This window comes from Hypanus sabinus, chromosome 10, assembly GCF_030144855.1.
Source record: "Hypanus sabinus isolate sHypSab1 chromosome 10, sHypSab1.hap1, whole genome shotgun sequence".
Taxonomy (NCBI): Eukaryota; Metazoa; Chordata; class Chondrichthyes; order Myliobatiformes; family Dasyatidae; genus Hypanus; species Hypanus sabinus.
Window position 1 is genome coordinate 81,514,803 of NC_082715.1, and position 24,512 is coordinate 81,539,314.

The 24,512-nt window shown below is 40.4% G+C and overlaps 1 protein-coding gene and 1 long non-coding RNA gene across 4 annotated transcripts in view; one reads left to right on the forward strand and one right to left on the reverse strand.

Annotated features, from left to right (window-relative positions):
• Nucleotides 1-1,796, reverse strand: part of LOC132400829 (uncharacterized) — a 32,858-nt gene extending 31,062 nt beyond the window's left edge. The window contains exon 1 of the long non-coding RNA XR_009514406.1: nucleotides 1,440-1,796. This is a non-coding gene — a long non-coding RNA (uncharacterized LOC132400829). The remainder of the gene's footprint in view (nucleotides 1-1,439) is intronic.
• A 1,487-nt stretch (nucleotides 1,797-3,283) lies between these two features.
• Nucleotides 3,284-24,512, forward strand: part of fbxo30a (F-box protein 30a) — a 41,601-nt gene continuing 20,372 nt past the window's right edge. Inside the window, exon 1 of one of the 3 annotated variants that reach the window (XM_059982241.1) lies at nucleotides 3,284-3,401. Coding sequence is in view for 2 of the 3 variants with exons in the window: in XM_059982242.1 (XP_059838225.1) it covers nucleotides 3,638-3,699 (62 nt within the window). In the remaining variant the exon portion in view is untranslated. The other 2 variants (XM_059982242.1, XM_059982240.1) reach the window with 2 other exon arrangements.

A 24,512-nucleotide genomic window follows, 5' to 3' on the forward strand; every position in this document is an offset into this window, starting at 1 on the left:
CGACCCTTTTCACACCATCCCAATTCGGCATTGTCTCACTGTGATATTTTATCATGTGGCATCAATTCAGAATGAAGTTATGCACGCTGGTCCAGGAGCCTGATGGTTGAAGGGTAATTAATAACTTCCTGAACCTGGTGGGTTGGGACCTAAGAATTTTGTACCTTCTGCTCCGGTGGGGAGGAGATCGTGTACACTCCTTTACACTCTTTGTAAAAAGGCTCAATGGTAGAGAAATCTTTGTCTGTTATGGGCTTGGCCATATCAACTCTTTTCTGTAGCTTTTTTTTCCATTCCTGGGCATTGATGTTCCCATCCCAGGCCACAATACAAGCAGTTAGGATACACTCCACTGTTTGTCAAAGTCTTAGATGACTTGCCGAGCCTATGGAAACTTTAAGTATAGTAATTTATTGTTTTTTAAATATACTGCATTGTACTGCTCCCACAAAACAACACATTTAACGACATACGCCAGTGATATTAAACCTGGATGTGAAAGAGGAGGCGCTGCCGTTCCTTTGTGATGGTCCCGGGAATTAAAGTTACCCCCCCACTCCACCGGATCCCCGGCTTCTTCCTGCAGTAACTGACAACCAGCTGTTTGGTTTGCCGACTTCAAATGAGAGGTAGCAGCTTTCAACTGGATGTTTAATATCGCTCCTGAATGCCGGTTCGTCACCAGTTTTGATTCCCCCCAATATTGAAAACAGCGCTAAGTACAGCACAGGCTATTGGGTCAGACGATGGTGTTAAGCGATGTAAGTTACATTCTCACACTAACTGATATCGTACACTTACAACACAGGCATTTAACCGACGAGAAAAATTATGCAGGGATGTCCGGCTCACAAAAACAGATGAGATCCAATCAATTTACTCTCTTCTCCCTCCCACACGCCGCATTTCTCTTCCCCATGCTAAAAAGGAACGTGCTAAAATTGCTAAATCAGTTGGTACTTGCATTAGGATTACGAAACTAGGCCTGCCTGTTGCTTTCTTAGTTCTCTTAATTCTCGTCCACATTTATCTCGCTACTCAGTCTTCCAGGGTTTATTTATTGAACCAGTTATTTCGGTCACCCTCATCACCGACTCCTCCCATTTTGGTCCCATCCCGCACATCTCTCTCCAATTACGCCCACAGCTCCGAGGATTACTCGCTATTTTTATTTCAACACTCGCTTCAATTGCAACACCGAACGAGCAATGTCGCTAGTAATCACAGTTCCAGGATTTAACCGGGATTTCTGTATGTTTCTCTTGTTATCTTAATTACCTTAAATATTACCACATTACCCTCTCTTTGTTTACTTTCCCAGTTATTCCCACAGAGCCAGAGATTAGTTATTACTCCTGTCTGCCCTATCTCATCGCTATTCACTCTGGGACCCGATCAGACGCGGTAAACGAACAGATTATTGACCATTTAAGCCTCACCGGAATATTGCAATCACAGCCTGGCACTCAGCTCCTCCTCCTCCTCCGCATTTCCCCGTCAGATTCCACTCCATCCCTTTCCACCGCCTCGGTATTATGAAGGGCCGCAGTCCGAAACATCGACGGTTTATTCCCCTCCATAGACGCTGCCTGAATTGTTGAGCATTTTGTGTGAATGCTACCCGAGATTTCTAGCATTTGCAGAATCTGCTGCGTTCACCAGCCCCGCCTTTCACCCTCTTCTCTGGCGCCGAACCTTCATACTCACCCTCCCTCCTTGCCCTTAATCTGGCCCATCCTCACCTCTCTGCCTGGTATTGCCCCTTCCTCATTATTCTCCATTAAGCCCACACCTCCGTCACCCTGCCTCTGGCTCTACCCCCACCCTGCATCTGTCCGCTCTACTCATCACCTCCCCAGCCCCTCCCCCCACCTGTCCATCCAGCGTCCTCTTCATCTTCTTGGGGTTTTATGGCGGTTGGCAAACAGCTTTGAAGTGCATTACCGCCACCTTCTGAACTGGAGTGTGGGCCAGGATATTTAAACCCTATATACTGGATTTATATTTGGATCAAATTATATAAAAAAGACCTGTCTTCTTAAGGAACTGAACTATATATTTAAAGCAATAATTCTGTGATCCTTTCTGCAAAATATCGTTAGGTAAATTGTATTTTATTTCGTGATAAGTTAAAAATCAACCATCCCCTCTCTTAATTATATATTGGACACCTCATCTGTATACGTTCCACCGTTTCTTATCGATTACATTACCCACACCTCCCATTATTGTTTCTTCATTAAAACAATGCACTATTTAACCATGCGTTAATCTCGATATTAGCATCTCCTCCTTCCTGTTGTTTCCTGCACTCCTCAACCATCCTACTTCTTTCTGGTTATTATAAAGATATTTTCCTATTCTCTCTTCATCCCATTGTTTTCTTCTCACTTTTAATTCCACTTCTGCTCGTCCAATCGCTTCCTTTGCCAATTTACCCGCTTGTTCATTCCCTCTAATATCAAATGTGCTGGAATCCACATAAAACAAGAGTCCCATCATTTTAAGTTCAAATATGGTCTGTATTATCTCACACATAACGTCAGTCTTGCCTCTGAATGCAAATCTTTTAGACTCCGGATTGTTCTGCTTGAATCAGACAATACTGCCATCGATCTCACTTCCTTCACCCAAACCTAATCGTATAGCTGCCATTTCACCTGTATACACCGAGAAATCTTAATTTATTCTCGCAACACACACAAAATGCTGGTGGAACGCAGCAGGCCAGGAAGCATTTTGTGTGTGTTGCTTGAGTTTCCAGCATCTGCAGATTTCCTCGTGTTTGTATTAATTTATCCTCGCCTGCTTTTTAATGTTAAGCTCAGGCACCATGAATTCTACCCTTAATCTACTATTACCATTTTTGAAGTATCTGTGTACATTTGTAATGTACTTTCGAATAACTTAAGATCCACCTCTGGTATTTCACACAGCCACGGAGTTGCCGCAGGAAAAGGCACTCACTGCCTTATTTCTGCTTTTTCTTCAATAGTCCATGATTTTCTTTCTTTCCTTTTCCCAGCGTGAATCTAAAAGCTGTATAGTTGCCCCATCCACCACTTGACCTCACCCTCTTCTCACCTCCTCCCCTGACCCTTCAGCCCCGCCCACCACTGGTCTTCTCCACTGACCACGCCCTTCCCCAGCTCTGGCCCCGCCCACTATTTTTCCTCACCTAAACCCCGCCCCTATCATCTGATCTGGACCCCCCCCCCCCGTTCTCACCACCCACTGGCCCCGCCTCCGGGTTTATGCCCCTTTGACCCCGCCCCATCCGGGTCGACACCTGCTCTGGGCCCGCCCCCAGACCTGGCTCCGCCCTCCTCTCCCCACCCCCATCCCACCCTACTACTCGTCTGTAGTTGACGGCGGACGTGGAGCGCAGCATCGCGGCCTGGGTGAGTTTGTGGAACTGCTGATGGAACAAAGGCCGCGGCCTAGCCGGTTGCGTGACAGTGAATGCCGGGAGGCCCGGCCCCGTGAGGCAGCGTTTGGCTGTTGTCGCTGGCTGAGCTGGCGCCGCGCCCGAAGGCCTGACGCTGCTCTTTGCGGCCAGGCCAGGGAGACGACCGGCTCTCCCTGTGTCTGAAAGTTCAGCCTGCGTGCAATTCAGCACCGAGGGCAAGGGCCCGGTATGAGGCCCGGCTTCCCGGATCCCGGCGGTGAGAGTTGGCGGGAGAGACGCCTTCAGTTCGGGTAGTGATCTTTGGAGGGGCTTCTGCTCACAGGGGAGTGGGGGCAGGATTGTGTTGGGTAGTATAGAGTTTGGGTGGGAGGTATGGGCTTGGAGAGTGAGGGAGAGGGGTGGTTATCAGGTGAATTGGGTGGGTGAGGTGACAGGGCAGGTTGTGGCTAGAAAATCAAAATCAAATCAGAATGAGGTTTATTATCACTGACATGTTGTGAAATGTGTTGTTTAGTGACAACAGTGCAAACAATACACAACATATTGCTATAAGTCACCACAAGAAATATTTAAAAAGTGAGGTCCCATTCATGGGTCCATGGACCATTCAGAAATCTGATGGTGGAGGGGAGGAAGCTGTTCCTAAAAACTTGAGAGCGTGAACTTTAGGCTCCTGTACCTCTCAGATGGTACTAATGAAAGAGGACATATTCTGGTGGTGGGGGTCCTTAGTGGCGGATGTTGTCTTCTTGATGCATTGCCTTTCAAAGATGTTTTCAATAATGCCCATGATGGAACTGGCTGAGTTAACAACCCTCTGCTTTTTTTTCTAATTCTGTGTATTTGCGCCTTCATACCAGATAGTGATGCAACAAGTCAGAATGTTCTCCATGGTATTTCTGTAAAATTTTGATGGAGTCTTTGACATACCAAATCTCCTCAAAATATTGGCTGCTGGTATGTATTCTTTGTAATTACACTGATGTGTTGAGCCCAGGATAGATCTTCAGAGATGTGGACACCAAGAACATGAATCTGCACACTCATTCCACCGCTGACATTCCACACTCAATCTAACATCGAGTGTGAGGTTGTTGCGACACCACTCAGCCTGTCCTGTTTGCTTCGTTGTCACTCTCTGAGATTCTGTCAACAACAGCTGTGTCCTCAGGGAATTTATAGGTGGCATTTGAGCTGTACCTAGCCCCACACTCACGAGAGTAAACAGTGGACAAAGCACACACTGTTGAGGTGCGCCAATGTTGATTGTCAGTGAGGAGGAGAGAGGCAAGTGTAGGGGTTGTTAGGTGAGAGGGGTGGTGTGGAGAGAGCCAGGTGCCTTGGGTGAGGTCAGGTGAGAAGGCTGAGTAAGATGTTTGAGAACAAGGGGTTTGGTGAGGAGGGTAGGTGTGTGGGTTGGGATAATTAGTGTCCTTGCCATCTGAATGTCTCTTGGTACGTTCTCCCTGTGGAATGAGGTGGTTTTCCCTGGGTGCTGTGCTTTTCTCTAACAGTCCAAAGATGTACCAGGTTGGTTAATTGGTAAGTTGTTCCGTGATTAAGTTAGGGTTAATCGGGTTTGTCAATGCTTGTTGGGGTGGTGTGGCTGGAAAGGTCTGGAAGGGTATATCCACTCTGTCATAAATAGATCAGAATCAGGTTTATTATCATAGGTATGTGATGTGAAATTTGTTAACTTAGCAGCAACAGTTCAATGCAATACATAATCTAGCAGAGAGAGAGAAAAAATAATAAAATAAAACAATAATAAATAAACAAGTAAATCAATTACATATATTAAATAGATTATTAAAATGTGCAAAAACAAATACTGCATATTTAAAAAAAAGGTTGTTTGCAAAGCTTCAAATTCCATTTAGAAATTGGATGGCAGAGGGGAAGAAGCAATTCCTGAATTGCTGAGTGTGTGCCTTCAGGCTTCTGTATCTCCTACCTGATGGTAGCAGTGAGAAAAGGGCATGCCCTGGGTGCTGGAGGTCTTTAATAATGAACGCTGCCTTTCTGAGACACCACTCCCTAAAGAGGTCCTGGGTACTTTGCAGGCTAGTGCCCAAGATGGAGCTGACTAGATTTACAACCTTCTGCAGCTTCTTTCAGTCCTGTGCAGTAGCCCCTCCATACCAGACAGTGATGCAGCCTGTCAGAATGCTCTCCACGGTACAACAATAGAAGTTTTTGAGTGTTTCTGTTGACATGCATTTGACAAAATAAAATAATAAATAACAAAATGACAAAGTATAAAATCATGAGGTATGTCAGGAAGCTACGTGGAGTCCTATGATTGTCATGCAATTATTAATAATGGATAGATATTGGGTTGCTTACAGGGCTATAGATAATTAAGTCATATATTGAATATTGTCAGGGTTATTGCTATGATTATTAATGAGAGAATTTAAAAGTTTAGGATCTGAGATTTGTAATATTGCAGTGGTTATATTTATAGTTTATATGGTTAGGTCTATAATGTCGGGAATTTAAAAGGATGGGTGGTGTGCTATTTTTCAGCCTGTCAAATTGACAGTTGATGAAGAGGTTTACAGATGTGTTATTTAGGACTCAAGATGAGACTTTCTACAAGGTTGAGGTGATTAATTTTTTTTTACCCCACACATCTGTGAATGTTTTTAGATACTCAGTTTTACGTAAAGCTGAGGTGGGTGGGTTTTCAGATGTTGTACCAAGGGAGCAAGGGAGGTACAGAACATTGGACTTGAGCCTATTGAATGTCAGTCTGGCATCAAGGCACAGCTAATGCTGGATCATGCTTGCAAAACCTTCTGTCAGTATGGTGAGGGGATTATGAGGGTTATTTTGAGGGTGGGTATTATTGGTGTATTCTTGGTTTAGATTGCACAGAGCTATGAATGTAGGAGTATTATGCATGATAGGAACATGATACACATTTTCTGAACAAGATCGCCTGCAAGGTAAATACCGTCTTAGTTCAGATGGCAACTTCATTGTCAGTACACTGGAATTTACCTAGGACATTGTCTTAGGTAAGATTGTGGTTGTCTTCCAGAATGTTGTTTGATTTTCTACCGTACTGCATTATTCCTCTTAACTGCCCAATATGGAAGTGTAACACAGGGTGGTAAACATGAGCCCCTTAACGATTTTAACTTGAATCTATAGGGTTGAACTTAAAAGTCATGCTCCAGTGTTAGTCCAGTGTAGGTCTGTAGTCCAGTGTAGCTTTCTCTGTTTTTTTTTGATTGCATAGTTCAGTCTAGTTTTTGTACTGTGTCATGTAACACCATGGTCCTGAAAAACGTTGTCTCATTTTTACTTTGCACTGTACCAGCAGTTATGGTCGAAGTGACAATAAAAGTTAAGTTGACTTGACTTGACTTGGCCCAGCAACCCACATAATGCTAGCCTAATCACAGGACAATTGGTATGTCAATGGAATGTGGAAGGAAACTGCAGCTCCTGGAGGAAACCATACATTTCCTGGGGAGAACGTACAAACTCCTTACAGATTGCTGGGATTGAACTCTGTCATCCTGAGCTGTAATAGTGTGGTGCTAACCACTGCGCTGCCTTGGCAGTCTTTTAAAATGGGATCTTTTGGGGTGGCACAGCAACACAGCTAGTAGAGCTGCTGTCTCAGTGCCAATAACCTGCATTCAATCCTGATTTCCCTGGCTTCCACCCACTGCTTGGACTTCTTCTCATATTTTCTCTTCCTCCCGCGTCTCAGTGATGGGGATTGTTAGGAGAACTGGGCACAGTAAATCGTACCCAGTGAGTAATGGGAATGGTGGAATCTGAGGGGAGTTGACTCAATTATAAGGAAAACTACTGTGGGGTATGAGGCGGCCTGGTAGTGTAATCATTTTGGAGGATGAGTGATTGCTGATCAGGGTTCATTTCCCGCTGCTGTCGGTAAAGAGTTTGTACGTTCTTTCCGTGATCACTTGGGTTTCCATTGAGTGCTCCGGCTTCCTCCCACATTCCAAAGACGTACGGTTCGAGTTACTGAATTGTGAATTGGTGCCAGAAGTGTAGTGACACTTATGGACTGACCCCCATCACATTGCAAACAATGCTGCAAATAAAGCATTTCACTGGCAGCTTAGACAAATAAAGCTTATCTTTTACCGCTAAGGGACAGAATAGATTCAGTGTGCTGAATAGCCTCTTTCAATGTTGTATGAATCTGATGTGGGATGAAGCTTGATGAGAATCATTAAACTGTTTTATTTCTACAGGCAACAAGTGTACATACAGAGTAGCATTAAAGGCATTTTTCACTTAATAAATCTTGCTTCATTCTTAGAAGCAAGAAAAGATAATGAACTAAGAGGCCTTGTTTCCTTTTGTGGACTGATTTAGTTGTTTTCTGACTAATGTGTGAAGTGAATCTTTAGTTCCAGTTCTGGCTCTTGATTTGCAATTTTTTTGTTCACAATCCCATTTCTAAATCAAGGGCTTTGTTTCATGTCTTTGTTGTCTTTAGATTGGAGTGTTCCAGCACACCCTGGCCAATGTCACTTGTTCTGCTTTGAGACCAACCAGATTTCAGTTGCCCTGAGTGTGTTCTACTCTCACTCAGCCCTCTAATTTCCATTGACACCTCCTTGATTTTTAAATTCTCATTGTGGTCGTATAATCTCTCCGCAAATGTGCCCTTTCTTATGTAACCTTTAGTAATAAATGTTGGCTTGAAATGATTTTTCCAGATTTGCTGACCCCTTGCCCCAAAACTATACTTACAGGGAAGAACATTTACATTACTTGAACTCTTGCCTTCCATTTATCCACTGCAGTATTGGCAAACATGCCTTGAATTGCCACTTACTGATTTCCAGAAGCTCAGCCCCCTCTTTCTTCCTTTGAATACTCCTTAGAATCTATCTCTTTGACCAATTTGATAGCTTTCCTTAATGCATAACCTAGAAATGTTTGAACAGGATATTTATAATATCTTTCTGTTCCTGTGTAGTGCTTTGGAGTGTTTTTAGTACATAAAATGTACTCTGTAGATGGAACAAACACAGAGTGCTGGAGGAACACAGCAGGTCAAGCAGCATCTATGGAGAGAAATAACAGTAGACATTTCAGGCTGAGATCCTTCATCAGGGACCTTTTGAGTTGAAAGGGGCAGGAGCAGGCAGAAAGAATGGACCTAGCTGGACAGTCAGGTTTGTGGATCTTGGGTAGGAAGTAGAAACAAGCAGTGTGGGGTAAGGCATCTGTGGTTGGTGGAATTGGATGGGAGATCAACAGAGTTGATGAATTTGGTAAAGGTGCAAGAGACAATGGCCTGATATTAGTGAGGTCCTGTTCAAGGGGTAAGTAAGAGGAGGTTGTCTGAGAATTGCCGCTTGACCTTAGGTAGAGATCAGTGCTGGTGAAGAGTCTTGGACTGTAATGATAATTGTTTATTCCTCTCCAAAGACACTATTCTACCTGCTGTGTTCTAGTATCTGCAGAGTCTTTATAGATGGAAGTTGCTTTGTTAATTCTGTTAGCCAGATGTTATCTGTGAGCTGCTTTTAAGTGCTGGATTTTCCATGAATCCCAAGGCATTTTTTTCTCTAATGGCGTTCTGTGTAAATTAGGTTATCCTCACCACAATGGGCTTGAATTTTTAAAACATGAACACAATCCTGGAAATACACAGTAGGTCAGACCACATCTGTGGGAAGAGAAGCAGGTGATGTTTTAGGTTGAAAGCCTTCATTAGAAGGGCTTGAATTTTTGTCGACTACAAGATGTCCTCTTTACAGGGATCTCACCCCCTTTTAATGTTGCTCAGTGGATTTGATGTAAAATTATGGTTTCTAGTTGGATTACTTTGAAATGTACTGAGTAGTGGAATTCTCCTTGCTAGTTCAGGCAGTTGTTCATTGAATTACAGAAACGAGCCCCTTTAACTCATCTTGTCAATGCTGACTCTAATGCCTATCTACCCATTATGCCCCTTACTGTTTGCCCCCATTAGCCCTTTATGGGGCTTTTTTTAAAATCCCTGTCAAATACCTTTTTGAATGCTGTAATTGTGTCTGCGTTCACCACTTATGCAAGCTCCTAACGTGTTATATGAAGTTTCGGGCCTTTAAAAAGTTGTAAATATTTGATTTTTTTTAAACAAGCCTGTGCTAATGTTGATGCCATCCTAAAGTAATCATATCTGCCTGCATATGGTCTCTCTCCCTCCGACTATTGTTTAATGCTTCTTAAATATCTGCTGCCATTTCCCCTGAGAGTAACTTCCAGGAGCCTACCATCGCGTTTCAAAAAATCAAACTTGAGATCGTTGGTCCTGTTGAGCTTCTGGTCAGTTAATTGGTGCATTTGGTCATTGAATGTCAAAGAGTAGCTAGATTCTGTAATGAAGATGGTCACTTTCTGGTGGTAATAACATTAGCCACTTGTCACACTAAGGCAAATGTTGTTCAGGTTTGGCTGCAAGCAGATGTTGCAAACACGAGATTCTGCAGATGCTGAAAATCTTGAGGAACACACACAAAATGCTGGAGGAACTCAGCAAGTCAGGCAGCATTAATGGAGAGGAATTAGCAATTGATGTTTCGGGCCAAGACCCTTCACCAGTGGTGATGAAAGATCTCAGCCTATAGCATCGAATGTGCACATTGTTGCTTCATTATCTGAGGAATTATAGAAGTGGGAAATCACCAGAATGAAGTTGTTGGAAGCAGATGAACAGAGCTGCTCTCTTAGTTCTGACCATCCTGGCTCAGTCCTGAACTTTATAGTCTGTCTGGGGTTTGCATGTTTTCCCTGAGATTTCAGCTTCTTCCCAGATCTCGAGATTAACTGTCCACTATAAATTTTGGCCAGTTAGTGGTAGAATCTGGTGGTGGGGATGTGTGGAGAGTATGTAACAGAGAAGAATCAGTGAGGGAAGGGGATCTGTTAGCTAGCATTGGTGTTTTAAATGTTAAAAGGAATTGAGCCATGAGCAATAAACTGACATTCGAGTGAATTCTGAGACTATGATTAACATCTGGTAGTCTATCTTCCTTTGAGTTGGTTGTGACTCCAGTCAGTGCCGAGTCCTGTTCCACATTGACTTCTGTCCTACGTGTGCCGCTTGTTGCCTCAGAATAGAAGGACATTCTTTCAAAACAGCGGTGAGGACCGCCTGTCTCTACGAATGTTCCTTCTGGTCAGGTAAAGTAGGCTGTGATAAGGCCCCCGGAATGACCCTCCTCTGCCCCAACTTTGCTCTACATCATCTGGGTCTGTGGAAGCCAGTTCATTGGGTATATTTAAAATCAGGGTTTAATAGGTTCTTGATTAGTAAGGGTGCTGAAGGTTACGGGGTGAAGGCAAGAAAATGAGGTTGAAAGGGAAAGTAAACAAGTCATAATTAAATGGTGGAGCAGACATGATGGGCATAGGGCCTAATTCTGCTCCTCTGTCTTACAGCCACACTCAATTAGATATTCCCCAAACGTCAAGAGTGGTCATTTATCTTGCCTCTGTAATTAGGTCTTATAAATATTGATTGCACCTGGTTGAATCAAACTGAGCAGTGGTGAGCATGTCACTGGATGATAACACCATAAAACGTAGCAGATTTAGGCCATTTGGTCCATAGAGTCTGTTCCACCATTCCATCATGGAAATTCTGTGCTGAGTGCAGATTGGTATGAAATTAGCTGAAAGGGTTTGTCCCTTTTCTAATATTGTCTGATCAAGTAGACCCAAATGTTGTTCTTTTTAAAAAAAAAAATTCCCGTTCATGTATTTTCTTTTAAACAGACTTTATTAAAGCATCAACAAAACACTTAAATTAAAATGTTGTTCTCCTTGCTCAGGAGCACCTGTGCTGTCCGTCCACCTGTTCCAGAAGCCCTATGTGAACCATTAGATACTGTGATCTCTCTCTTGTGAAATCGGGACACAAACTGCAAAGGAGTGGACCTGGCAGCCTACTGCCTGTCTATAAATATCCCTCCTGGGTTGAGAAGGTCCCCCCGAATGACCATCCCCGTCTCATCTAGAGTTGAAGGTTAACTTTATTTATCTGGATACCAGAGAGCCAGAATCGAAAATTCAGTGGTTGCAGCCTCTAGTTCCTCGGACTTTTCCAGACCATAGAAGCAATTTTTCAACAGTTCCTGAACCAACTTAAAAACTTGGGACTGCTCTGCACAGCAACCTCGAGGCAATATCAGCAGTATAAAGGGGGAGAACTCGGGCAGAAAAAGATCTAAGGTGGGAATCCTCAACACCAGATGGCAGGAAACGATGAGCAAATCTCAGTGTGTGGGAACAGTCAGTAAGGGAAGTCCCCTCCATGTGGAAAGGAGGGCATTTCAAAGGGTTGGCTCCAGTTATACGGGAGCAGTTCTGGCTGAGCTTGGATCAGCTCATTCGGTAATGCCCCACGATCTTGAGCCCCTTTGACACTCACAGTGAGGAGGCTGATGCAGGCTCTGGCTGTGATCCTTGGAGCTGTATAGTTTGATGCTGTGCTATCTTCTCCCCCACCCTGGTAATTGGGCAGCTGGCTCTCAGACTGAAGTCTTTCATGTCCCAGACTCTGAAATGGTGCTGATGCAGCACAGTCGTGTACAGCGCTGTGCAAACGCTTTAGACACATGTAAAAAAAAATCTGTAAAGTGAAGATGCTTTAAAAAATAATGAAATGGGGGGACGTCACGTGATGACGTAGGATCGAGATGTGGAAATCCAGCTCTCCCGTAAAAAAAAACTAATAAATTAATGTTTAAGTGAAGAAAAGTTAGTAAATATTTTCTAAAAACTACGTCTAAACTACTCAGGAGTTACCTTAGATATGCCTCCTAAACAGACAAAGAAGAAAACTACTTTGCAGAGAGTACAAGCTGGGCTGGCCACCATGAAGAAGCCTTGGACTCAAGTGCATCTTACCTCCAGCGAAATAGAACAGAAATCGGCGGCAACATCAACAGTCTCCAAGAAGGAACAACAGGAATTGCGCGTGCGCGCAGGAAAGGGTATGCGCAAACATGAGCAATTTGAACTGCAAATCCCAGCTATGATTGGAAGCGGAAGTGAAAATGAACCTGAGGAGGATTCGGATTCTCTGGAACATACAGATGAAGATGAGGAGATAAAAGAAGAACAACAGGAAAAGGTTGGAGGTGGAAGATATTCTGGAGACATAAGAGAAGCTTTGGTGCAAATAATGCATGAATTAAAAGAATTAAGAACATTAAAAATAATAAAAGAAGATATCAAAAATATGAAGACTTTGATAAAATGGTGAAAAAACAGGAGAAAACAGACAAGAAAGTTAAAAAGCTGGAAAAAATAATGGGAGACACTGTTGATAGAGTGAATAAAATGGAAGATAATATTCTTGCCTGGACATCAGAAAGAAAACGACTTGGAAAAAATAGACGTGCTTGAAAATTTTAGTAGATGAAATAATATTAAAATTGTTGGTCTTAAAGAAGGGATAGAGGGAGAGGATCCAATAAAATTTTTTCAAAAATGGATCCCGGAAAATTTGGAAATGGAAGAGGGAACCCAGTTGATTGAAATCAAAAGGGTCCACAGAGCCTTAAGACCAAAACCTCAACCTGATAAAATCCCATGACCAATCTTGATAAAATGCTTAAGATATCAAGATAAAGAAAAGATCCTGAAGGCAGCTGCCCAACGTGCCAGAAAGAGAAATGAGCCATTGATGATAGAAGGGAAAGTAGTTCTTTTCTAGCCTGATATAAGTTATGACCTTTTGAAGAGAAAGAAGGAATTTAACCCAGCGAAAAAAGTTTTATGAGAAAAGGGTTATAAATTTATATTGTGCCACCCGGCAACACTGATCATTTTTTTGGATGACGGAAAAAGAAGATTTTTTACTGATCATCTTGATGCAGAGGAGTTTGCACAAGGACTTCCAAATATTCACGAGACACAGTAAGGATTTAAAAGTGAAACAGATTAAAGATGAAGATGGGGACACTGAAGTGAGTTGATGGACATTAAGGACAGAATAATATTTAAATATACTTTTAATTATGTGATACAGGGAGAGAAAGGTAAAAATTTGAGAAATATTAATCGAGAGTAGTGATATTATTTTTTCCTCTTATATATACTTTTTTCACGTTACGGGGGAGCTGGGGGAACTTCGGATCGATCACTACGGGATTCACGTGTGTATTCATGGCGTTTGCCATGACCCGCACAACGGAGGGGGTAATGTGTTTTTTTTCATTCACAACATTAGCAGGGTTTTTTTTTGTTTTTTTAAATTTATTTTTCTTTTATTTTTCTTTCTTTGCCTGGATGATCGGAGGGGAGACACATAGCAACATGGAGAATTTTAAAATAATTCCCCAAGGTACCATGAGAGTTGAAATATTATATATTATTATAGACTGGAGTAACCCCATTAAAAATAATGACTAATTTACTGAATTTTTAAAGTTTTAATGTTAATGGGCTTAATGGACCGGTGAAAAGAAAAAGAATTTTAACATACATTAAGAAAATGAAAATAGATATAGCTTTTATACAAGAAACACATTTAACAGAGATAGAACATCAGAAATTAAAGAGAGATTGAGTCGGTTATAGCAGCTTCATTTAATTCAAAAGCGAGGGGAGTTGCAATTTTGATCAACAAGACTTTACCAATTAAAATACAAAATGTATTAATTGATTCTGCGGGAAGTTATGTAATTATACATTGTCAAATCTTTTCAGAACTATGGACTCTTATGAATATTTATGCACCAAATGAAAATGATGTAAAATTTATACAAGAGGCTTTTTTGAATTTGGCTGACGCGCACGATAAAATATTAATAAGTGGAGACTTTAACTTTTGTCTAGACCCAGTTTTAGATAGGTCAACAAAGGCTGTTACAAAACCAAAAGTAGCAAAATTTCATTGATGAAAGATTTAAATTTAATTGATATATGGAGAAGAATTAACCCAAGTGAAAGAGATTATTCATTTTATTCAAATAGACACAAAACTTATTCAAGGATAGATTTTTTCCTACTGTCAGCAAATATTCAAGACAGAGTGAAAAATATGGAATATAAAGCAAGAATATTGTCAGATAATTCCCCTTTGATAATGACAATGATAATGATGGATAAGGAAGAATCGATTTACAGATGGAGATTTAATTCAATATTATTAAAACGTCAAGATTTTTGTGATTTTATGAAAAAACAAATTCAGTTTTTTTTAGATACAGACACATTCAGTTGATGATAAATTTATATTATGGGAAGCGATGAAGGCATATTTGAGAGGCCAGATAATAAGTTATACTTCTAAAATTAAGAAGGAATATATGGTAGAAATAGATCAATTGGAAAAAGAGATTACAAAATTAGAAAAAGAATCTCAAAGATATATGACAGAAGAAAAACAAAGGTAACTTGTTAATAAGAAGCTACAATATAATGCACTTCAGTCACACCGAACAGAAAAAGCAATTATGAGAACTAAACAGAGATATTACGAACTAGGTGAAAGATCACACAAGATTCTTGCTTGGCAGTTAAAAACAGACCAGGCCTCCAAAACGATAAATGCAATTAGAACAAGTGTAAATAAAATTACTTATAAACCTTTAGAAATCAATGAAACTTTTAAATTTTTTTATTCTGAACTGTATCAATCAGAATCACAAAATGATATTGTTGAGATAGAAAGGTTTTTATCACAAATAACTCTCCCAAAATTGAACTTGGAAGAACAGAAGGGATTAGATATGCCTTTTACATTAAAAGAGGTCGAAGAAGCTCTAGGATCACTTCGGAGTAATAAATCTCCAGGAGAAGATGGTTTTCCGCCTGAATTTTACAAAAAGTTTAAAGATTTACTAATTTCTCCTTTTATGGAGCTCATACACCAAGCATAAACTTCCAGAATCTTTTTCGACAGCTATTTTAATAGTATTGCCAAAAAAAGACAGATCTTTTAAAGCCAACATCATATAGACCTATTTCTTTTTTGAAGACGGACTATAAAATAATAGCAAAGATTTTATCTAATAGATTATCTAAATATTTACCAAAAGTAATACACATGGACCAAACAGGATTTATTAAAAATAGACAATCGGCAGATAATGTAACTCGGTTACTTAGCATAATTCATTTGGCACAAACGAGGGAAGAAATGAGTGTGGCAGTTGCTTTGGATGCAGAAAAAGCATTTGATAGATTGGAATGGGATTTTTTAAGGTATTGGAAAAATATGGATTAGGAGTATCTTTTATAAAATGGATTAAAACCTTAAATACGAACCCCAAAGCTAAAGTGGTGGCAAATGGCCAAATTTTAACATTATTTCAGTTAACAAGGTCAACTAGACAAGGTAGTCCATTATCACCTACTTTATTTGTGTTGGTGATAGAACCATTAGCTGAATTAATTAGAACTGACTCAGATATTATGGGTTTCAGAGTTAATCATGAGGAATATAAGATTAACTTATTTGCTGATGATGTTCTGATTTATCTAACTAACCCATTGCATTCATTGCGTAAATTATCTTTTAGATTGGAAGAATATGAGAAAATATCAGTGTATAAAATAAATTGGGATAAAAGTGAAATTCTAACCCTTACTAAAGGAGATTATAGTCAATGTCGATTAATAACTTAATTTAGATGGCCGATAAATGGTATGAAGTATTTTGGTATAAGAGTTGATAATGATATAAAGAATTTATATAAATTAAATTATTTGCCATTATTGAAAAAAATTCAAGAGGATCTTGATAAATGGATGATGTTACCAATAACATCAATAGGTAGAGTCAATGCTGTAAAAATGAATATATTCCCTCGATTACAATATTTATTCCAAACACTACCAATACAATTACCGGAGAAGTTTTTTCAAGAGTTAAGTAAATGTGTGAGGAAATTCCTTTGGAAAGGTAAGATGTCAAGAATATCGTTGGAAAAATTGACATGGAAATTTGACCTAGGAGGGTTACAATTACCAAATTTTAAGAATTATTACAAAGCAAATCAACTTAGATTTATTGTATCTTTTTTTGATGAAGATAAACCGGCATGGATTAGAATACAATTAGATAAAATAGGAGAAAATATACCAGAAGATTTTATATATAAATGGGAATCTAATTGGATACGGGAAAAGAAAGAATCTCCTATACTAAAACATTTGATTTATTTATGGAATAAGATAAATGTTGATGATGAGATAAAGGAATCTTTATTAGCAAAGAGACCTTTAATTCAAAATAAACTTATCCCTTTTACAATGGATAATCAACTTTTATATAACTGGTTTCAGAAAGGGATTAGATATATAGGAGACTGTTTTGAAGGAGGTATATTAATGTCATTTGACCAATTAAAGAATAAATAAAATATTAAATAGCACTCTTTTCTGTTATTTCCAATTAAGGGCTTATTTAAGAGATAAACTGGGTCAAACAATGTTATTGCCGAAACCTAATGAAATAGAAACTTTAATTCATAAAGGAAAAATTTAAAAAATTATTTCTGATATGTATAATTTGATTCATAAACAGGCAATTAAACAAGGAATTCATAAATCAAGATAAAATGGGAAACTAATTTGAATATTAAAATTGATGAAACAAGTTGGTCAAGATTGTCTTGACAGTATGACAAATACAATAAATGTTCAACTAAGATTAGTACAGTATAACTTTTTACATCAAATATATATTACACCACAAAAAGTAGATTAAACTCAAATTTATCTGATCAATGTTTCCGATGTAATCAAGAAATTGGTACTTTTTTACAGTCTACTTGGTCTTGTTTTAAAATTTGACCTTTTTGGACAAATTTAAGAGTTGTACTGGAACAAATTATTGGAATATAACTTTCACATAATCCAACATTTTTACTAGGCAATATTGAAGGGATAAAATTGAAATCCAAATTGAATAAATATCAAAGAATTCATAAAAATTGCTTTGAGAGTAGCCAAAAAGGCTATTGCAGTTACTTGGAAATCGGATTCATACTTAAGTATAGTTCGTTGAAAGAATAAAATTTTTAGCTGCATTCCACTTGAAAAAAATTACTTATAATTTAAGAGATAAATATGAAATATTTCTGAAAATTTGGCGCCCTTGTTTACAAAACATAGCATTAAATATACAGATGCTCCGAAGATAAAATTGGTTATCTGGGGAAATAAATAAATAAATAAATAAATAAAAGCTATTATGAACTCCGTGGAGCATGTGGGGATCTTCTGATAGTCAGGCATTCTTTCTTTCTTTTTTCTTTTTTTTTCTATAGGGATATGTTAGGGGGGAGGGGTCAAGGGGAGGGAGGAAGGGTCAATAATTTTTTTCTTTCTGTGACCTATTTGAAAATTCAATAAAAAAATGAAATGAAAAGTTCCTAAATATCAAAAAAATTGCTATAAAAAGCCATAAACAGTAAATACACATAAATCAAATATTTGGTGTCACCCCCCCCCCTTTGCTTTTAAAACTGCATCAAATCACTTGAGTACACTGTCATGCAGTTTTACAAGAAAATTCGCTGGTAGGTTGTTCCAAACATCTTGAAGTACTTGTCACAGTTATTCTGCAGACGTTGGCTGTCTCAGTTGCTTCTGTTTCTCCAGGTAATCCCAGACAGCCTTGATAATATTGAGATCAGGGCCCTGAGGAGGCCATACCATCTGAAACCATATATAAAAAAATCTAGGGTACCTAAGAATTTTGCACAGTACTGTACTGGTTAGCATAACGCCATCACAGTGCCAGTGACCTGGGTTCAATTCCGCTGCTGCCTGTGAGAAGTTTTATGTTCTCCTGCTGACCAGTTGGGTTTCCTCCAGGTGCTCTGGTTTCCTCCCACATTCTAAAGAAGTATGGGTTAGTAAGTTGTGGGTGCGCTATCACAGAGCCACACACCATGAAAACAGCTCATCAGCCATTAAGCACCCATTTATATTGATTCTATTTTATTCTGAGCACTCTACTGTCAACTCTTCCCCATATTCCACCACTCATCTTCACACACAAGTGGCAACGTAATGCAGCCAATTAATCTGCAAACTTGTATATTTTGGGGTGTGAGAGGAAACTGGAGCATCTGGAGGAAGTGGTTAGCACCTGTGACCCAAGTACAATTCTGCTGCTGTCTGTAAGAAGTTTGTAAGTTCTCCCTGTGACCGCATGGATTTCCTCCAGCTGCTCTGGTTTCCTGCCACGTTCCAAAGACGTATGCATTTGTGGTTTCTTGTGCCAGAAGGGTGTAATTGGATTACATGGGCTTATTATGCTGAAGGGCCGTTACCATTCGGTATCTCAAAATAAGGCAGGCAGTGGCAGTGCTGCAGTGATACTGGGGCAGGTTGGCCACAACTGTGCTTGTTCTGAGCACTAGTCCTCAGCATGATGCCCTGATCAGTGATTTCAACCTGAAGTGTCATCAATTCTTTTCCTCGCACAAATGCTGCTCGCCCCCGAGTATCCCTTGCACAGTGGTCCCCAACCATCGGGCTGCGGAGCGGTGCCAGGCTGTGGCCTGGTGGTTGGGGCCCACTGCCTTGCCCTAGCAGATACTTCGGATTCACAGTTTGATAGGTTATATATGGCATGCTTGTCTTTATTAGTTGAAGTATTGAGTTCAAAAGTCAGAGTTATGTTGTAGCTCTATAAAACTTTAGTTAGGCCACATCTGGCGTTTTGCATATAGTTCTGGTTGCCACATTATAGGAAGGATGTCAAGGCTTTGGAGAAGGTGCAGAATAAGTTTACCAGGATGTTGCCTGGTTTAGAGGGCATGTGCTATAACAAGAGGCTGGACAAACTTTAGTTATTTTCTCTGGAGTGGCAGAGGCTGAGGGGAGATCTGATAGAAGGTTAAAGAGACAGAAGGTTAATATTTTTTCCCATGTTTGAAATGTCTACTACCAGAGGGAATGCATTTTAAATTAGAGGGTGTAATTTCAAAGGATATATGAGGCACAAGTTTTTTTACACAGTGGTGGGTGCCTAGAATGTGCTGGGTGGGGTGAAGGTAGAGGCAGCTGCATCAGAGAATTTTAAGAGATGTTTAGATAGGCCCATGCACGTGAGAAAAATGGAAGGATATGGACATTGTGTAGGCAGAAGTGATGAGTTTAGTTCACTATTTGATTAATAATTTAATTGGTTTGGCACAACCTTGTAGGCCGAAGGGCCTGGTCCTGCGCTCTACTGTTCTATGATTTCAGCATCTGTAGTCTCTTACAGTTGGGATATCGACAGGACTCAGTCTTTGCCTATTTAGTGACCCTTGACATTTCTAAGTGAGCAATATCAGTTGACACGCTGCTTTCTGAGCATTAAATTGAGGGCAAAGAAGAGTGAATATTTACTACAGTAGGGTAGGTGCACATTTTGAGTATTTGTTGGGTTGAGGTGTTTATGACGCAGGAATCATTAACTGGGAGTAGTTATTAACTTCTACTCATTAATATATCAATTACATGCCAGTCACTGGCAGAATGGGATGTTGCTCTGTCACCTTTGAATAATTCAGAAATAATGTTGCATATGCTCAATAGGTAAGGTATATCTGCAGAGGGACAACCAGAGAACCTTCCAGATTGGTGATCCTTCGTTACCTATCTAAATCCTTCCAAATATGAGCAGTTTCATGGATCACATCATATGAAAAATCTTAAGTGCCTGTTTGTGTTTCACTGAAACCTGAATGAGGAGAAAAGTTGGGAGGTAAAATTATCTGGGAACAAAAATGCTGCATGAGTGTTGCAGGGCTGATTCTAACATGGTAGTGCATTGGCTAGCATAACGCTGCCAGCGCTCTGGGTTCAAATCCTGCCACTGTCTGTAAGGAGTTGATGTAAACGATGCATTTCACTGTATGTTTTGATGTACAAGTGACAAATAACAGCTAATCTTTAAACTTTGTGTTTAGAATCAATCTTGCAACACTGCTCTAGATTTGTCCTTCTTCCCCTAAAACTTAATTGATCAGTTGGCTCAGAGTGCACTGTTCATGAAGGTATTTTCATTGCCGTGTTCACGTGGGAGAAGCATTCACAAGATAACAGAATGTGGCAGAATAAGCTGTGAATATTCGAGCTGTTGTGAGGTGGCATCCACTCCAGACTGCGAGGCAAATAATCCCAGGTTTGAATCTGGCTGGTTCCTTGCACATTTTCTATCTGTGTTGGGTTGAGTGTCAAGCTAGCAACTTGGCCTCATTAAAAACAGACAAATGCTAAGGAAACGGCAAAAATTGCTACCCGATGTGCCACAAGGCATGAGAAAGAACAACAAAACTTAGAGCTGTCACCATTGTTGGCATCATTCTGACCATAAGACAAAGGAGCGGAATCAGGCCATTTGGCCCATTGAGTCTGCTACACCTTTCCATTATGGTTGATTTATTATCCCTCTTGGCACCATTCTGTCTCCTGAGTACTGGCCCAGAGCCATTAAATGCTTCTCATATGTCAACCATTTCATTCCTGGAAATCATTTTTGTGAACCTCCTGTGGACCTCCAACGTCAGCACATCCTTTCTTTGATAAGAGGCCCAAAACTGCTCACAATATTCAAAGTGCAGTTTGACAAATGCCTTATAAAGCCTCAGCATTATGTCCTTGCTTTTATGTTCTGATCTTCTTGACTGCGTGGCTGAGAAACTGGTGCAGGGGGCAAGGGTTCAAATTTCTGGATCATTGGAATCTCTTCTGGAGAAGGCATGACCTGTACAAAAGGGATGAGTTACACCTGAATGTGAGGGGGACAATATCCTTGCGATCAGGTTTGTTAGAGCTGTTGAGGGTTTAAACTATTTTGGCGGGGGAATGGGAACTGTAGTGATAGGACTGAGGTTAGGGTTGTTGGTTTACGAGCAGAGGTGGTGTATAGTGAGGCTGTCAGGAAGGACAGGCAGATGATTGGGCAAAATTGCAGTCGGTGGGATGAGTTGCAATGTAAAAGGGTGGATAAAATCAAAAAGGGTGTTGGATACAGGATTTTATATTTGAATGCACACCGTATTTGGAGTAAAGGAGATGATCTTGTAGCACAGAGATTGGCATGTTTGATTTTGTGGGCATCGCTGAGGCGTGGCTGAAAGAAGATTATAGTTGGAAGCTTAACATCCAAAGATACACGTATTGATAAGACAGGCAGGTAGGCAGAGGGAGTGGTGTAGCTCTGTTGAAAATAAATGAAATCCAGTATTTAGAAAAAGTTGACAGGTTCAGAAGATGTAGAATCCTTATGGGTAGGATTGGTTCTGGAATGGTTATAGAATACTGGAAAATTGAAAATTGCCACTCCGCTCTTCAAGAAGGGAAGAAGGCAGAAGAGTGGAAACTATAGGCCAGTTAGCTTGACCTCAGTGGTTGGAAGACATTGGAGTTGATTATTAAGGATGTGGTTTCGGGTTACTTGGAGGATCATGACAAAATAGGTGTCAGCATGGTTTCCTTATTGGAAAATCTTGCCTGAAACACCTGTTAGAATTATTTGAGGAAATAACAAGAAGGATAGACGCAGGAGAATCGGTTGATGATATATACTTGAATTTTTCAGAAGGCCTTTGACAAGGTGCCACACATGAAAATGCTTAACAAGGTAACAGCCCATGGTATTACAGGATCGATACTAGTATGGATAGTGTATTGGCTAATTGGCAGGAGGCAAAGAGTGGTAATAAAGGGAGCCTTTTCTGATTGGCAGCCAGTGACTAGTGGTAATCTGCAGGGGTTGGTGTTGGTCAATGATTTGGATGATGTAACTGGTAGCTTTTTTGTCAAGTTTGCAGATGATATGAAGATAGGTGGAGATACAGGTAGTGCTGAGGAAGCAGGGAAACTCAGGAACTTGGACAGATGAGAATGGGCAAAGAAGTAGCAAGTGGAATGTGTTGGGAAGTATAAGGTTGTACACTTTGGTAGAAGGAATAGAAGCTTTGACTATTTTCTAAATGGGGGTATGGAATGTGGTGGGGTGGAATTCAAAAATCTGAGGTGCAAGAGGACTTGGGAGTCCTCATGTAGGATTCCCTGAAGGTTAACTTACAGGTTGACTTAGTGGTGAGAAAGGCAAATGCAATGTTAGCATTCATTTTGAGAAAGCGAAATATAAAAGCAAAGATGCGTTGCTGAGGCTTTCTGAGACATTGGTGAGGCCTCACTTGGTGTCCTATGAGCAGTTTTGGACCCCTTATCTAAGAAAGGATACACTGACATTGGAGAGGGTTAGAGGAGGTTCACGAGAATAATTCTGGGAATGAAAGGCGTATCGTATGAGGAGTGATTGACTCTGGGTCTTTATTCACTGGGGTTTAGAAGAATTACTGGTGATTGCATTGAAACCTATCGAATGATTAAAGGTCTAGATAGAGTGGATGAGCAGAGGATATTTCCTATGGTGGGGAAGTCTAGGACCAGAAGCACAGCCTCAGAATAGAGGGACATCCATTTAGAACGGGGATGAGGAGGAATTTCTTTAGCCAGAGGGTGGTGAATCTGTGGAATTTACTGCCACAGGTGGCAGTAGAGGCCAGGTCATTGGGTGTATTTAAGGCGGAGATTGATGGATTCTAGATTGGTCAGGGTGTGAAAGATTACAGAGAAGGCAGTAGAATGGGGTTGAGAGGGAAATTGATTAACCTTGAGGAAATGGTGGAACAGACTTGATGGGCCAAATGGCCTAATTCAGCTCCTATGTCTTATTGGCTGAATGCTAACATTGCTTTTGCCTTCTTTACCACTGACTCATACTACAAGTTAACCTTTAGGGAATCCTGCATGAGGGAATCCCAAGACCCTTTGCTCCTCTGATCTCTGAATTTTCTCCCCATTTATAAAATAGACAATGCTTTTATTCCTTTTACTAACGAGTATGACGATACATTTCGCTACACCGTATTCCACCCACCACCTCTTTGCCTGTTCTCCTAAGTTCTTCTGCTTGCTTCCTCAACACTACCCACCCCACCACCTACGTTCATATAATTTGCAAATTGGCCATAAAGTTATTAATTATGCCACCCAAATCATTGGCATATAACATGAAAATAAGCAGTCTCAACACTGACCCCTGCAGAACACCACTAGTCACTTACAGCAAACCACAAGAGGTCCCCTATGTTCCCACTATTCGCCTCCTGTCAGTCAGCTAAGCTTTCCTTTCTTTCCTGTATTGCCGTGGGCTCTTATCTTGTTAAGCAGCCTCATGTGCGGCACCTTGTCAAAAGCCTTCTGAAAATCTAACTAAACAACATTCACTGACTTTTCTTTACTCAAAGAATTCCAACAGATTTGTCAGGCATGATTACCCCTTAAGGAAACTGTGCTGACTTTGGCTTCTTTTACCATGCGCCTCCAAGTACCCCAAAGCCTCATCCTTAGTAATGGACTCCAACCTCTTTCTAACCACTGAGGTCAGATTAACTGGCCTATAATTTCCTTTCTTCTGGCACCCTTCTTAAAAAATTAAATAATATTTGCAATTTTCCAATCCTCCAGAACCATTCCAGAATCCAGTGATTCTTGAAAGATCATTACTAATGCCTCCTAACCTCTTCAGCTACTCCTGGGGTGCAGTCTATCTGGTCCAGGTGACTTGTCTACCTTCAGATCTTTCGGCTTCCCAAGTACCTTGGGTAGTAGAAAGTACACTCTCTTCTGACCCCTGATATTTGAATTTTGGGCACAGTGATGATATCTTCCACATGAAGACTGTTGCAAAATACTCTTTAGTTCACTCACCATTTCTTAGTCTCCAGCGGTCTGATATTCATTCTCTCACCTTGCTTTTACTCTTTATACATCTGAAAAAAACATTTGGTATCCTCTTTTATATTATTGACTAGCTTACTGCATTCATTTTTTCTCTTTATGACTTTTTAGATGCCTTTAGTTGATTTTTGAAAGCTTCCCAATTCTCTAACTTGCCACTAATTTTTGCTATATTATATGCCCTTACTTTTATGCTATTTTTTGACATCCCTTTTCAGCCACGGTTACCTTGTCTACCCTTTACAATGCTTCCTGTTTTTTGTGAGGTATCTATCCTATGCTTTCGAATTGCTCCCAGGAACTCCCACCATTTCTGTTCTTCCATCATCCCTGCTATTGTCCCCTT